General features: G+C 36.8%; 1 protein-coding gene across 1 annotated transcript in view; it reads right to left on the reverse strand.

Annotated features, from left to right (window-relative positions):
- Positions 1–524: 524 nt before the first annotated feature.
- Positions 525–17,682, reverse strand: part of EDNRA (endothelin receptor type A) — a 35,102-nt gene continuing 17,944 nt past the window's right edge. Inside the window, exons 4-8 of the mRNA XM_007426417.3 lie at positions 16,832–17,030; positions 9,343–9,495; positions 7,788–7,921; positions 5,795–5,903; positions 525–4,419 (exon numbers count right to left, since the gene is read on the reverse strand). Coding sequence (XP_007426479.1) covers positions 4,279–4,419; positions 5,795–5,903; positions 7,788–7,921; positions 9,343–9,495; positions 16,832–17,030 — 736 coding nt within the window. The 3' untranslated portion in view covers positions 525–4,278. The remainder of the gene's footprint in view (positions 4,420–5,794; positions 5,904–7,787; positions 7,922–9,342; positions 9,496–16,831; positions 17,031–17,682) is intronic.

Genomic DNA, 17,682 nt, shown 5'->3' on the forward strand with positions numbered 1-17,682 from the left:
ATCCAACCCATCTTCTGATTTTTCCTCAAGTCTTCTTTTTCAATAATCAGATTTAGAGGAAGGAGAACCTTTTATTTGTTGCTACCTTTTTATTTTATTTGTTAAACAGCTGAGAGTAAAATATCAGTCCCTCAGACTGAGCATATTATCAACATAGATTGGAAAATAGTAAAGAAAAATTACTATTTTTAAAATTAAACATTATAGGTATAATAAAGAAAAACTTTCATTTTAGGGGTTGCTTGTGACTATGTTTCAAAACACAGACTCGTAGAATATTTGGAAGGGGAACTAAAAACAAAATACTTGTATTTTCAGTTAAGATTTCATCTGCTCAAGATGATCAGGGATATAAATGCCTCTCTAAGGAAACTAGATTGTTACCTTGCTTTCTTGTATTATTGCATACATACATACATACACACAAGCACACATGGAGATATATCAGAAATTCCTAAGTTATAAAAATTTCTGTATTTCTATTGTTTCTCTGTGTAGAAACATGGGGAAAAAAATCACTCACAGAATGCTCTTCTGTTTTATTATAGAGCAATGTCAACGTATTACATTTTATTTGAAAACAAGAAATATGTATATAAACAGAAGGAAGCTATCAGAAGTATGTACCAAAATACTCATAGACATTCACACAGACATTTTATATATACAAATTACAATATTATCTTCTATATGAAAATGGGTGTAATTGTTTTCCAAATGTAACTTTGCATTTGGCCTTGTAATTATGCACCCAGTGGAATCTATTTGAAATTGCTGAAGATTCAGAGCCACATGGTGACTTTGCCAACTTAGGTATAGCAGACATCATAAATTGGCTGATAATATTCTGCAGCCAGTATATTGTGAGTTGTGTTGCTCTAAGCAATTCATTTTACTGGGAAATAAAATGCTACCTATAAGGGCCACACTGTAGACATTATGATAATAATAAAGAACTCATTTTGGATTATAATTACTTATATGGATTCACATTTCACATTTTTACTATATTTATGATTTTAATTTCTCCAAGAAGATACTTGAAGCATCATGTATGAATTCAATGAATAAAACTGATCACAAATCATTTAGAACCTCTCAATTGCCACATTACCAGTGTCAAAGACCTACTTAAGTTATAATTGCTGCAGAGGAATTCTGAACATTGAGATATGCCAAAAGTTACCTAAAACTGAGCACTATAGAGAAAAGAGAATAATAGTTGGACTAATCTTAGCTCAGCATGTAATTAAAAAGCATATTGGCTGCAATTCTTAATATTCGCTTGTCCTTCCCATTAAAGTTAACACAATGGAGCAATTTGACCAGTTTCTCAGGGTACTCTGATAGAGAGCTCCAATCTTTTTAATGAAATAAACTAAAAACAGGAAGAGCGCATCATTGTTACAGTGCATTAGGACCAATACTCAGTAACTGGATACTCACTTGGAGCAGTAGTAGAATTTCATTGTTCTAAAACTTTTCTGAAATCTATAGATCATACCCTCCCATTCCATCCTGTCCTTTACTTCGAGACCTTCCCAACACAGAGTTTCCAGCACTGGACACAGTGGCTCTGAATATCAGAGGAAAGAATAAAGTTAATAAAAGCTTCTTGCCTCTAAAACTGGAACCACTAGGAGAAAGAACCAGGTATCCTACTGTCCATCAGGCACTCCAAGGGACAAAGAATTATACTGTTATTTACTTGTTAAAAAAGTAAAGATTCCCTTGAATTGGCTACGTCTAACGGCCCATATGAGAGCCAGTTTGGTGTAGTGGTTAAGGCATCAAGCTAGAAGCCAGGAGACTGTGAGTTGTAGTCCTGCCTAAGCATGAAGCCAGCTGGATGACCTTGGCCACTCCCTCTGTCTCAGCCCTAGGAAGGAGGCAGTGGCAAACCACTTCTGAAAAACCTTGCCAAGAAAACTGCAGGGACTTGTCCAGGCAATCTCTGAGAATCAGACACAATTCAACAGATTAAAAAAAAAAAAAAAGGCCCATACAGCCTTCTTTGACAGCAGTAGAGAAATGGTTTGTTATTAACTTCTTCCAGAGTGTTTTCTTAACTACCCCATCTAGCCTACAGTCGTGGTATTTCCTATCGATCTCCATCCAACTAACCAGAATGGACCTGCTTAAGATTTCAAGAGCAGCCAAGAGCAGCCAAGCTGGGTGCTGTCATTTGCTGAGCTACCCATTCATAACAGGTAACAAAATTTGAATTCACTGGGATTTGTCTCGGCTCAGTCCAAATATTAATTATTTCTATGAAGAGCTTTGAAAAATTATTCAGAAGTGTTCTGGACCCTGTGTGAACACAGAGCACCTCTTTGCTATTCATTCAAACAGTCCAGCTTTCTCTAGGCACCCACAAATTATATATAATAAGTCTGTTGTGAGAGATGTTCATAAATTTATAAATGAATTTTCATCCAAACTTTTAAAAAACAAAATTATCAATCTGATGTGAAATAGGATGAAAAAAAATTAAGACTAGGAAAGCTAGAAACAGAATAAAGTCAAAACCAACATATTTGTTCATCCCTATAGTCTTCACCCTGACTAATTTAACTAAAATAGAACATCCTGTTCAATGCACTCCTATGAGAAATTCAGTTAGACTCCTGAGAGTTTTTTTATACTCATTTACCCAGGCAGCAATTATTTGTGACGTTCTGTTAGAGAATGATTTCTAAAAGTGCACGTAAGTGCTATGTGATTTATTGTAGAAGTCCTTCTGTAAAATTCTTTTTCTCCAAAATGAACTACAAAGAATGTTTGGCTGATATTCAGGCCATATGAAGTTCTCAGACTAATTTCAGCAGACCTTTGAAAGAGACTAAGTCAGAACTCTGGACAATGGATCTCTCCATTCCTTGGCAGCATATTGTGGTATCAAAAGAAAGAGAAATGAGGGGGGCGGGGGGAATGTCCAAGCAAAAGAGGAAAAAGGGGTGCCAAAAAGAGAGACAATGGTTCACTTCTTGGTTCTGCCCACCATAAATAGAGGTTTATGTTTTAGGATTATCAGAATGCCAGAATTATCAGTCTAAGGTATATCACTAACAATTGCAAATGTAGCATTTTTATGAAATAGAACTTAAAACTTAAAAGTGTTTTTACACACATTGCCATTTTCCACAATTTTTTGGTAACAAGATCATATGTAATTTGTTTTCATGTTGATACACTCCCATTTAAATTTGCAAATGTAAAAAATTAGTCCCAGCCTCAAGTACTGTGTCCAGTTCTGAGCACCACATTTTAGGATAAAAAAAATCAGAGAAACTGAAAAAGATGCAGAGGAGGATAACAAGTAAACTTAGGTCTTTTGAGAAGAAATGGGAGGGAGTGGGTATGTCTGGCCTTGAAAAGTCTGAGGGGAGATTTAAAAGCATTTTTTAAATACCTGAAGGGGCATCACACAATTGAATGCTGGATATGGCAAATGGCCTTAAGTTGTAGGAAGACAGACTCCAGGTGAATGTTACAAAAAGTAAGCACAGTTCAACAGTGGAATCATTTGCCAAGGAGAAATATGAATAGCTCTTGAAAGGTATATTCACAGAGAACATGTATTTTGGTGATACTGTAACTGCATATGATTCATTTAAAATGTGTCTGCTAATGCACTGCTGTACCTTTTGCACATAATTTTATGTCCTAAATGTTAAGTCCTAATATTATAACTGTACCCATAAACCAGTGATTGGCAAAACACCACAAAAGATAATTGTCCAAGTTATGTCTCATTTCTTACATTACAACACATAAAATGCTGCTTAGATCTAATCTAACATATATATTATAGTGATAAAAATGTTTTCTGTTGAACATGCTTCTAAACATGAAATAGACTAACTAAACTATTTCCTGACAAAAGAATGGTGTCATTATAGAGTAGCTGCAGGTCCCACTTTTTTGCAATTCTTGGAAATGGAAATTCCATATGATTATAAAATTAAAATGATACAACAGAATATGCAACATAACATACAGCTAGAAGTTCTGGCTGAAATCTGTGAACACTCTGTAGGGTATTGGGTTGATTCTTCTTGCTTTGGCCAAGAGGCGAAAATCTTTATAAGAAAAAGAACCTTCCATGGCACCATTTGGAATCCATTTAGGAATTCATTTATGCACATCTGTTCTTTTTGGTCATCTTTGGAATTAAGTGCTAGAGCACAGAGCTTCCAAATAAATAAGTCTGTTGAATCCTAGATATCATTTATGTTGTCTTTTCCTTAAATTCTGAAGCACAGTTTTTGCCAAATCTCAGTTTAAGCTGTCCTTGTGGATGCTCCGTTCTGTGTTGTGGTTGTTCAGTTCATTAGTTTTCCACTGAATGCTTGTTCCATTCATAGGAACAGATGATATCTGACCTCCTGTCCGATGACAAATACAGCAGAGGCATGACTGGCAAGAGAAAAGTTTTCAAACATTACCGGTTTCAATAGAAGAGAATATATGTAGTTCAGGGTTGAACTGTGGAGTCCTTGGGGTTCTCTGAGCTTGGTTGTTCTCTTGCAGACATTTCATTACCCGTCTAGATGTTACCTATATGGGTAATGAAACGTCTGCAAGAAAACAACCAAGCTCAGAGAACCCCAAGGACTCCACATTACTGGTTTGTTGGTTGGTTAATTTAATTTCTTGAAGGGTCACTTTCCATCTTCAGTGGAGAACAGAAGTCTCCAGAGTGAAGAAAATAGAATTAGGCCTGAGTGAAATTACACTTCAAAAATGTAGAAAGGTGTAGTATCTGAATAGAATATGGGGTTAATTTACTCTTAAGTGTACTCAATTCTTTGCTAAACTGTGACTAATATGTAGTTAAATGTATACAGATAATGTACTTCTTTTGTTTTACTGTACATACTTCCAGCTTAACTAGACTAGAAAACCATGAAACTTGGAAAAGAGATTTGAAATTGATGGAAAAATATGGCTCCTTTTAACAGGGGCTGTTAGAAACAAATATATGATTGGTATTTCAGCTAGTCCTCTCTTCTCTTAAAAGCAAGCAAGTCAAGTGGACTAAATTATGAAAGAAGTAGCAAGAGCCGACTGAATTATACTGAGTTTAGTACAACATAACAATTCTTGAGCTTCTCTCCCTCTGGCACTTTCTGACTAGCCTTGATACCCCTCCCCCTTTGGGCAACCTTCCACTGATGATTGTCATCTCCATCTGAACTATAGTCTGAAATGGAGACATTCAAGTTTTTAGTTCTGAGGTTATGTATAATTATTGAAGAACCAACCAAGAACCAGCCTATTTATTTTCTGTAATTAGCTGCATCAGCATTAGTGATGACTGAAACAGCCCATGGTGCTAGTAAAAATGGTACAACCCCAACTGTTTCTGGAATAAACCTTAATATAACTCTTCATCTGTCTAAAACTAGACAGGCTTATGGCTAAACTGTGTTAAATGCTTATCAGAATAATCTAAGGTGTAATTACATCAGACCATAATAATAGCCCTGCCCAATACTTTCCAGATGTATCAGACAAAGCCTCAGAATTGCCAGCTACCATGACAAAATACTGGAAATTCTCAAAGTGCAACATAATGAAGGGAAGAAAGTTGGGGAAGGCTGCCATAAAGCATTCAGGCAAATGTTTATTTAGGCAGAAAGCTGGTTCTATAATTCAAACATCAATACTTCAAAACATGTGATCAGCTTGGAAAAGGACTGAATAATATTCTTTTATACTCATCTTTCACATTTTATTCCTCAATATTACTTTTGATAGGTTTAATTTCATGCATCTTTATAGTTCTTACCTGGAAACAGTTTTTGAACTTCTTGCTCACAAAATAGAGTGCTATGGGATTTATGCAAGAATTTATGGTTGCTAGATTAAGGCTGATATAATCCAAAGTCAACAAAAAGCTAGGATCAAAAACAGAATGGAAAATGTTACAACCATGTAATGGTGGAAAAGTATTCCTCAGACATTATAACTCTGTGCAATTCTGATGCCATAGCTGTATCTTCTTCAAGTGCCTCAGGTAAAAATGAGTAACAGAATTGGAAGTGCTTAGCTGTCAGCTATGGAGAATTAGGACTATAGAGCCCATGGTTCAAAAGATAGAGCATTTAAAAATGAACAGAAGCATAAGACAAAACCCTGGGTTATTAAACTTAGTACTCTGGAGCTGTTTGAAAGATAATGTGACCGTGACAGGAAAAATGATGGTGTATAATTAAGATAATCAAGAAGAAATAGACCCTAAAGATTACTATCCTTCTTTCCAGTTACTTTGGAGTAAGCCCAATTGAGGTTGATTATAAGATTGCATGGATAATTACTGGAATGCTGGAAGGCAACTGACTTCTCACTTGCTTCAAAAAACAGGTAACACAATATTATAAGGCCAAGGTGCACAACCTGTAGCTTTGGCCCCTGAATCCTTGGGAACACCACCCTTTAGCCATCCCCAAGGTAGCTGCTGAATTTTAATGTGCAAGAAGGGGGAAGCTATTAAATACATGAGGCATAATTGCATTAACTGTACAATTAATTTGTAAAATGTAATTTAAATTTAAATCAAGTTTAATTTTTGTCCCAGCCTTGCCCACCTTTTGGAAAGTGGCCCCAGAACATTGCTTAAAAATCAAATGCAATTGCAGCCTCACAAGAAGTCTCGCACCCCTATTTAAGGAGAAAGTGGAGATAAACAAAAACAGTAGAAGGACTGAATAGTCATATTTATTCTTATATTAATTAATTTATAAGTTATTGAAATTATACAGTTAGTGTTCAGTATATCATTGATATACACAGTAAGCTATTTTTAACAATAAGGAAAAGAATTTTAAAGATTTTTCAGGAGGGGGAATCTCTGGGCTAAGTGCCAAAATCTCCATTATTTGCTTTTTTAAAGATACAAAGAAAAGAAAAAAAAGAAAAGAAATCTTGATATACAAAGGTAATTACATCTCTGGCTCTGATGGGGTTGTACTTCCCTTGAAGAAGCCAGTGAGCCAGCTGGGGTTTGTCCTAATACATGGCTCCTGATAAGAGCAGCAACTGGACACTGGGCAGAAGAGACCTCGGCCAAATTTGGATGTCCACAGTTGTGACCCTTCTGGAACAGGAACACTGGCTACAGTGAGTCACACCCCTGATATTTCCTGGTTAGACTACTTCAATTAACTTTACATGGAGCTGCCCTTAAAGATGACCCAAAAGTTATAGAATGTAGTTGCCTGCCTGTGGCCTGGTGGAAGCCAGTTCAATAGAACAACACCTGTGCTGCAGAAGCTGCTTTGATTGCCAGTAAGCTTCTGGGCGCAATTCAAGATGCTGGTTATCATCTATAAAGCCGTTTTTGGCTCAACTGTTACCTCTGGGACCATCTATTCCAGGTGGAATCTGCTCATGTTATATGTGTTAGCTAAGAAGTAGTTTGGATTCCCATTCCTTTAGGAACAGTTTGCTCCCACAGGTGAAGATAGCTCCCAGCTAGCATTTAGGAAAGCAATAAAAAGGGGGCTTTTCTGCAGATCCTTTGGAGAAGAGAACCTTAAATAAGGCAACCAGCAGTATCAGGGAGCAACTACTAATTGCTAAGCAGCATTGATTATGCTTTTATGTGATTAAATGGTCATGTTTTTATAATCACAAGCAGCCCAGAATTCATTAGTAGGCAGTATATAAATATTTGTGTAAAATATAAATAATGAAATGTTCTTTATTGATGCTAATTCACCTTTTGTGTTCCTGCATTCATCTCTCATCAATTTAAATAGTATCTCAAATTAAAATAGTACCTGAGTAATTCACATCTATTGGGGTCATGTTCGTAATACAGCATTGACCTCAGTATCCGGCTCAGATGCAGAGGAAACCAGCAAAGAGCAAAAATCACAACTAAGCAGAAAACGGTTTTAGCAACTTCTCGGCGCTATGGGGGGAAAAAAGACAATGATCTGCAAACATAGGCCAAGGCAAACATGAAGCAGCTGAGGAGGAAAATATGGAAGTTACCCAAATTAGCAATAGGCAAGAAAAAAAGGTGCATTTGTTTCTAATAACTTGTCAAAATTCATACATTCACACGTGTGACAGAAAAATTACAATTAAAAAAGTATCCAAGAAAATTATTGCCTATACTTCAAAAATTATGAAGATGACTTTGGACCTTACACAAGTTTAGGATCTCTGCTGCATTCTATTTATTAAAGTTACTATCACTCTTAAAAGCACTGACATCTTTTTTTGAGGGCCACACAGAAGCAGAGCTGGTATTTAAATTAGACAACAACCAGTTTCAACATAATTCAACATGTCAGCACTTCAAAATAACAAATAGCCAAATAGTTAGTGATCAGACCATATCCACATGCTTTTAAAAGCATGTGTTATTTCAACAAAGCTTAAAAAATATGGCAAGCCACATCAGCACCAAAAGTCATAGGTTATCAAACTTTGTGGTGCTGTAATCCCCTAAAATTTCAAAGAGAATTCATCTTTTTCTTCAACTTGATATCAAAAATTCATGAATTTGGTCTAAATAATACAATTAAACTGGAGTTAAATTGAGACCCTTGAGAAACCCAGTGGTTTTACAATGATAGAACAATAGGGGAAAAAATCAATATAAAGAATTCTCTTTGAGCTAGATAACATTGATAATAAAATATTAGAAAAATTGGTCCTGGATGGCTCCCCCTCTTTTGGCATTCTGAAGAGCCATAAAGACCTGGCTGTTCTCCCAGGCTTTGGACACACTTGCTGTGGTAGCATGTTTTGGGGCTCGCCAGGCTCGCCATTTTTGCTCTTCTTTTTCTTTGCCTTAGTCTTCTTGTTGTGTTGTTGCTTGCATCTGCTTCACTGTTTTTATACTGTTCTGGTGTATTGTAAACTGTCCAGAGTCCTTTGGAGTTGGGCAGCATCAAATAAATAAATAAATGATTGGCAGCTGAGATCCAACACATATAGTGGGGATTAGGTCAAAGAAGGTTCTTACATAATGAGAGTGAACAAAAAGGTCATACTTACTTTGATAAGGAAATAATTTGAACTCTATAACAAATTCTTAACTCTTTGTAAGCCTCCCAGAGTCCCTTATACAATGAGATGGGTGGCATATAAATTAAATAAACAAACAAACAAACAGGTTACCTGCACTATTTGCTTGCACTCTAAATTGCCCTAATGTTCTATGATTACCCAAATACACTTGAATCAATACCTTTAAGTCAAAACTCAGCTTTAGCTATACTATCTGTCCTCAGAATGCATTTTATTGAGATCAAAGGTTTAGCAGGATAACGCTTTAATCACAGTGAGTGGAAATGCATGTTAAAAGTGCTTTCTCCTTACCTGCTTAAGATGTTCACTAAGAGCAATTCTCAAACTACTCTTCCTCCTGTTTAACATTTCACAGGTCATCAGGGTATAAAAGAATGCCGTGCAAGCAAGTGGCATGCAGAAATAGAAACCAAAGAGCCACCAGTCTTTTGCTTTTGCATAAAACTGCAAAGACATCAAATGTGACAAGTTGTTGCTCAGTAACTTGCAATGTCATTCTGTGATTTCCGTAGAATGTGCAGGCTAGATTCTACACCAGCCTTCTCATCTGGAAGCCTCCAAATCTGTGGACTTCAATTCTCAGGATTCACAGCAATAGCTATCCTGTTTGGAGAATTTTGGGGTTGGTTCTCACCTCACAGCTTGGAGGATGCCATGCTGAGAAAACTGCTTTACGCAAAATAGTAACTGGCATAAATCTGACCACAAAAATGATCACAATCAGAAACTGTTAAGAAAATATTTCCATCTCTGCTGTTGACTTGAAAATGACCATTCCCCAACATACAGGATTAAGACATTCTACTGCCTGAAGTGCTACATCGTACACCTCCTGTTCCTAAATAAATGGGCTTTGGCCAGTTATATCAGTAGAATTATCTCACAAAAGTTGTTAGACATTTATCTCCTGGATAATAGGCAGAATAAACATGCACTAAAATAGACTTTTTTGCATATATATTTTTCTAATACATTTGTCAGAAACAAAATGAAATAATGGGAGGGGGATTTAATCTGAAGTCATAATGGAATTACATTGTATTATTAATGGTTCATAGTAAATCTTTCTAACACATTTTCAGAACATTTTCAGAAAAGAAGGCCTAACCACATCTTTGCATAAAAAAACAGCGCAATCCAGTACAATATTTACTTAGAACTAAAATAAATTGAATTCATTAAACATACTTCCAGATTACTCTTTGTTGAGTAACAGCCTTACAATCCAAAGATTTGCATATCTATTTTTTTGAAGTCCCACTGTATTCAGAAAAGATGAGCTCCAAAATATCTATAAATAGGGTTGTAACCAAGTCTTCCTCCCTCTATTCCCTATTTTTGATAATTGCACAACCCTCAATTTCCCCCTCTCATACACATAATACGCACACCCAGTCTGTCCACACACACAGACAGACAACCAGATCACTGCACAAGCAGAATACATAATGTTGGACACATTTTAGTGTTAAATATATATGTCTCCCTGCTTTTCAGGAATATATTGTTGATTTGCATGAAAGATCCAGTGCAGTGTGGTGTAGTGATTAAAGGTGTTAAATTGGGACCAGAGAGATCCAAATGTAAGTCCCATTTAACCATCAAGTCACTTTCTCTCAGCTCAGCCTATTTACAGGATTGTTGTGAGAATAAAACTAGTGGAAGTTCTCCACGTAGGACACCTTGAACTCCCAGAGAAAAAGTGGGATACAAATGTAACAAATCAATCAGTTCAGAAATAATATAAGTTCAGCCATAATATAATTTCCATTTCTACATTAAATACAAATGATTAATGACCGTAACCCCTTTAATGGGTAATTTTAACCAATTGTTAACTTAGATAACTTTTCTATTGCACGAGTAAGATATAGAAAGATACACTACTAATATTGGTGTTATATTTTAATATGATACTGTTCAATAACAACTCCACTAAAATGTTGGTTTTCTCAACTGTTTTTTACAGGCAGTAATTATTCTTCAAGATGGTAAGACCAAAGACTAGGAGGTCAGTGTCAGTCCTACAACTAGGGCTACATAAGGAAGCTAAATCCACAGGAAGATTACACTTCAATGTGATAGGCTTTAGTAACAAAATCTTGCAAGTCTGCCTAGGTCTTCCCTTCCTCCCTCTTATACTCCAGGGAGTCAGGGAGGGGCTAGCCTGAGTTTCTTTGTATGACCTGCCTGTCTGGGCATAAACACAGGTTTCTTCTGCACCTGTTTTCCTAATGTCCTCTGGACTCCTTCTCCAAGATCATTTTCCTGGCTCCCCTCATTAGGACATTCCTTTTCCAAACAAAATTATCACCCTGTACCAGACATTCATAAATAGTCATAACTGTAATTTCTTGAGCTGAAGAGAGTGGCTGGGTTCACATAATGCACTAAGTCCTAACATGGTTGCTTTTGGCTTATTGTGTACTCACTCATTATGTGTCATGTACAAACTAGGCTTGACAATGGTTAAGCAGTCCTGCTTAATATTTTATGTGGAAGCAATCTGTGAAAAATAGCATTAAGTGCCTTTCTTACAGTTAGGTTAGTCTCTGAACTATTATATAACTTGTAAGCAAACAACTGTGATCTGTGCTACAGCCTTCTTAACCCAGAGCCAAGGAGCCTATGGCCCTCCAGATGTTGCTGAATTAAAACTCTCAGGAGTTTCAACACAGTAGGGCCCACGGGTGGGGAAATGCAGTAATATCCCAGCTACAAATTCCTCAACATATCCCTATCTCACCATAAATATATTCCCCGTATAAACAAAAGAAGAAATAAAGTAAAACTGAGGGACGGAGCGTGGAGCAGGTTGAACTGAGAGAAGATGAATAAGGAAGGCGCTTAAGCAACCAATTAAATCTCTTTGGAGATGAAGAGATAAGAGAATTTTCTTGCAGAGAATAAGCGTGCTTAGATTCGGATCTGTCTTGACTTGTGATTAAGGCATTTCTTTGTGTTGTGTTTATTTGTGGGCATCATAGTATTATCAAAACTGACATTTAAATCCCAGTGATTAAATGCTTCCTAATCTGTGTATTAAAATCACAGAGCACCAGGAGTCATGCTGATTGTCTGTCCAGCAGAAAGCCTGGTCTGCTACCTTTTAAGGCTTTTAAGAATGGCTTTGATTCCAAAAGGTCCCGGTTAAGAATGTCTTCTATGTATAATTGTGCCCTACTATCAGTAAAAAGATTAACTGTCTTGCTTATGTACCCAGCAGAAAGAGGCCACTTAAACATGTCTTAGTCTGGAAAATGTGGAGTACAGCCTGCTCTTTACAGTTATTCTGATTCTCTGGTTGTTTTAACCCCCTGCCTGGAATGTAACCCTTTGCATGGTATGCTGATCGTGTGGCAGGAGGAAGGGGTATTATCAGTGGTTTGAGCGAATATCTTCAACAAAACCAGTCGTACATACAATATATGCATTTTCTGCTCATTTCTATATATGAATAGTAGGCACACATACAAACATACACTTACATATCAAGTGAAATAGTTCTTATTTCCCAATTATTTGTTATTGAGGGGGATCGGTATAAAGGGGATTCTTTGTTATCATCCTCTTCCCATTTAGTTGTTTATTCTCAAGCTATTTTACTTGTTCCCATACTAGAATATCATAATGTGAATAGCTAAGGATTATGTTTGGCTCTTTGGAGTCGGAAATCTGCTATTTTGTTTATTTGTAACTAAACAGAAGAGCTAGCTTTGGAATTTGCAGATTAAACTTTTACTGTAAATTAATGTAATCTTAATAAAATAATGATTTCCTTTTTCCCCCCCAATTATAGGCACTGTTTACATGTGGAAGTCAGCACACAAAAAATAGGAATTTGTCCCTTTCTTTCCTTACCAGATCCTGCTAGATATATGAGGGCTACAGTTTCTAAAATTTCCAACCAATATGGTCTTTCTCACAAATGATGCTATTGAAATCAGTAAGAATGTCTGTGAGACAGTTTTGGTTAGTTAAATGTAGCAACAATAGAACTAAAGGCAAATTTTTAAAGAGATGTTTCATATTAAAAGCAGGGCAAATTTAGCATAATGTGATCAAAATGGATTCTTCTAAGAAGGCTCTCTGATCTAGATTCCAGAAACTGGTAGCAACATCTACATGTAAATTGCACCAATGTAACTCTAGCAGAACGGACTGCTCCTGAAGTTCCTTCAACTGGGCACTGAACCCAGTACATATGCAGAGAAGATACTCTTATCAGCAGATGATAACAGAGCATCTTAAGTGCAGATGACAGCAGAAAATTAATGCTTTTTCTGGAATTTTGGATACTCTTATGCAAGCACACATTTAGTATGCCTTCATAACTGGAAAGGGCATGGTATGTAATCCAAAACTGTATCAGACTGCTTCATCTTTGATTCTTTCCATCTGAGTTCTCTCTCCCTGTATCTGCCAGGTTGTTGACTTGATCTCCAGACCAACCTGTATAGCAAGTGACCAGTGGTAATGGCAGAAATGGCTGCTCTTTCTCTGCAGCTTCACTGCACAAATGTTCCCGTGCCTGCCGGCTGTTATTTGGACTGCTTTTGCATACAAGATTAACACTACTCTGGAATACACTATATCTCTATCTTTAAAGAGCCCAACCATCAGCTGAACGCAGCCATGCAAAGCATTTGCACAAAATAAGAGCAAATTTTTACAATGATTACGATGACGGGTCCTTTTCAACTTTTAGATGAAGATGCCTTACAATAAGACAAATGGATCTCTCCTGTCTACTACTGTCTATTTGGAAGGCAGTAATTAAAAATTCAGTCTTTTCCAGCCCTAAATTTGATGCTGTTTATAATATAAATTCCAATAGAACAGAACCCAAGACTTTTAAGCAGAATTAAATGACTCTATCAGTAAAGACTTACAGGATCAAAAATCTGAAGACATTTGCAAACAAAAGGATATATAATAGTTTCTTCCCAAAATGATACATCTTGTTTGGACTAAACTCCCCTCCACTAGCATTATGTCACTGTATTAAATAAAAATGAATGCTATAAATATGAACAGTCCATCTTATTTAGCATTTAAAATGTGGTATTTTTAAGTTAAGAACTAAATCAAGATATCTGCAAATGATGAATTACTGCTGTTAAAGCTTACACAGATCTTGCAACAACCCAATTTTGTACTTTGATATAAGTGACACAGGCATCCTTTTGTCTGCAGCACACAAGTCCACATGGAAATAGTTTTCTCCAGGAAATGTGCTTTTTCCATGTTCCCTAAGGCACTTGGCCTTTTGGGATTTACATTCTAAAACAAACATTTGAAAGATGAACTTAAAAATAATGAGGTGTTTTCTAAGAAAACATACAGGAATCAACCATGAAGAACCATGAAGTTTTATTGATATTAACTGACATGATTTATTGAAAGATTTGCTAAAATACATATCAAATTTAAGTCTGGCATCATTCTCTTAGCCTTCATTCATTTATTTAAAAACTTCCTGGACTTGATTCTGTTTCATTTAGACACATCTGTATATGTGTATTTGGCTGTCACCAAAATACACAAGAAAAGGTAATTTCTTGGAACCACTTAATACTGTACAAGTTTGAATATGTTTGGAAAGGCAAGAGAACTAGCTATTTTTCTTAGGGCAAAATGGGAAGGAGAAATCATTAAGGATTTAACAAATTACATGCTATAAGCAGCCAGTTATCTTTTCTGCAATGCTTTGTTTTGTTAAACTTCCAACAGCTGTAAGAGGAATGCCAGAGGAAGAAACTATTTAACTATTTCGAGCTGATTTTTCTACTTAGTCCCTCTTACTGTTTCTTTTCCCTATGGAAGAGAAGTGATTATGATCCATGCAGAAATTGTCTTGGGGGAAGGGAATGGTCAGAAAGCTAAAGTTTAAAAAGCTTCCACTGAAGCATGCTACTCTTTCATGTAAGCTATCAGGGATTCAGGAAAAAAAACCCAGAAAAAGTATCTAAGGCAATGTGTAATGTTTTCATATGGGGCTACTGAAATGCAGCTTGAAGACAGAAGAGATGGAAACCTTCTCCTTTGCTGAATTAATGAACTATCCACCCATCCTTGAGTTGGCATAAAACTATGCCAGTTTGAAAGCTGTCATCCCTGCCAGATACTGTCCTGCCTTTACAGAATCTGTTTTGAGGAGCTATATGGATTATACATATTCAGCATGTGATCAGCAAAGAGAATGGTTAAGTTTTTTGGCTGTCCTCTCTCTTTAGCACATCCCCAGCTTGCAGAAAAAAAACACCTGCAACCACAACACTGTAACAGGACCTGGACAGGCGCAACTGCAGGACTCTGCCTGACTCCTCTAGGCTTCTTCCTATTCTTTCCTCCTATACCCCTTTGTCAGGGAAAAAAGCCTCATCAAACACGGGAAACAGACACACCCTAACATAAGATTCCCTTCACACCTTTCTGTCATGGCCGAAGCTGGATAAAGATGATAGATAGATAGATAGATAGATAGATAGATAGATAGATAGATAGATAGATAGATAGATAGATAGATATAGATACTATAACATTATGAAAGTAGATGAGTCACCAACAGCATTTTGTTCTATATAGGAACAAATGCTACCTTTCAGGTTCCTACATGTTCTTTTCATAAGGCAAAAGCGTGGGTGGGGGAGTTGGTTCCACCATTTTAGTGTTCCGATATTTCAGCCTTTTGCTGAAGTAATAAAGGCCAAAGAGTTAAAGAACTAAGTCAAACCTGCAAGCTCAGGAATCTACAGTTATTACACAATTCTGATAGATTAGTGGGCTGCTACATCAAACTCTTAAGGGAGTCAACAGTGAAACCAGGAATCAGTGTGTGAAGACTGTGAGTCCACATCAGACTGAGACAGCCAATGAACACTACAATGATCCCACACATTTATAGTCACTTGACTTTACCCCTCTGCAATTGCTCTTGGATATTGCCAGCTTAAGGAGAAAAACATTCACACTGGTACAGTTACGGATGATTTAACTCTGTCTGGGTATGGACTGGAGACAAGATGAAGGCAATATTAGAAAAAGATGCTGCCAGACCATATTCCTATTATGGTTAGGTGCAAATGGGGAAAGGCCAATGTTCTGATTAAAACTTAGTTTGGAAATGGTCAAGTTTCTGGAATGTTAAACTGCTAGTGAAACAAAGTTGGGGTTAAGATCCTACTTGCACTTGCCCAGATTTTTGCAGTCCTATTCAAGCATGTTGCTATTCACAGTTAACAACCAGATGCCTTTGGAATACTCACAAGCAGAAGATAGGATATATTCCTTCTCATATGGTTATTCTTCTGCAAGTAGTATTTGGAGGCTGGGTGACTTTGAGCCAGTTGTTCTTCTGCAAGTAGTATAGCCAGCTGGGTGACTTTGGGCCAGTCACTCTCTCTCAGCCCTAGGAACAAGGCAAGGGCAAACAACTTCCAAAAATCTTCCCCCGAAAACTGCAGGGACTAGTCCACCCAGTTGTCAGGAGTCACCACTGACCCAAAGGTGCATGTGCACACACACACACACACACACATCCATCTGCAACTGATATTTGGGGCACGCCACCTGTGAATCCATAGGTAACACTGAACCTTCAAGACTAATAGCCTTTGATAAATTTGTCATTTATCATGCCCCACAAGACACCCCCACCCTTCCCCCCACCCTTCCACTTTTTCCTAATCCTACCTCTCTAAATTGTCCCATTGTTACTGGTTAAAAGACAAATAATAATCACAACAAAATTATTTTACACTGTTGATAGAGTACATACTTTCAAGAAGCTGTTCTTTGCTAATAGCATACAGGATATGAGACGTTTTTCACCATAAAAAAATTCAACAGTGGTGAAACCAATTGCTTCTGGAATAGCCAGGATGAAAGAAAGAATCCAAATACTAAAAATTTCAATAGCTGTAGTCAAGGGGACACCAATTCCCTGAACTCGACTCCAGGAAGCAACTGCTCGGTACCTAGAATAAATACAGAAATTTACATTGGCAGCTTCAGTACTTTATAAAAGTTGGAGTTTTCAAGACAAGTGTAATACAACAGGCACGTTTCAAGATTCTTCAAAATACCCAGGGGCTATTGAAATACTCAGAGAAGCACTGAGAATATAGCCAGTTAATATTGATCCAAGATGATGCTGAATTGGATGGACAAACAATCTACAAGTTATCTCACAGAAGTTCTTACAATTTTGATTGACCAGGCTGTGGCCTTTGTTTCAACCCATGTCATATCTTAATTTTTAAAAATGAATGGATGAAATCTTTGCCTTGGCTTTCTAGCTATAGGCACACTGAGAAAGAAATACATATTTGCTAAATACACCTCTCAATTTTATAATTACATTGGAACGATTTTGTGTTTATTTTGTGCTGATACTACTACAAATAATAATAACACACCTCTAAAGTAGCTTCTGATAACCATTTGTTGCCACAAGATGCTTTCAAAATATATACAAGCTCAAAGACTGGCATTTCAGTTATAGTTATTCTTCCTTTGCCCTGCTCCTGGAAGCTTAAGAACAAGAGAGGGCAATTTTCCTGTAGCCATGGCTGCACCTCTCTGCTTGGCCTCTGGCCATAAATGGTTTGAATGGTGATGTCATGATAT

The sequence above is a fragment of the Python bivittatus genome, unplaced genomic scaffold, assembly GCF_059951505.1.
Source record: "Python bivittatus isolate LINGU-HERP-01145 unplaced genomic scaffold, Pbiv_v1 ctg000070_np1212, whole genome shotgun sequence".
NCBI classification, from domain to species: Eukaryota; Metazoa; Chordata; class Lepidosauria; order Squamata; family Pythonidae; genus Python; species Python bivittatus.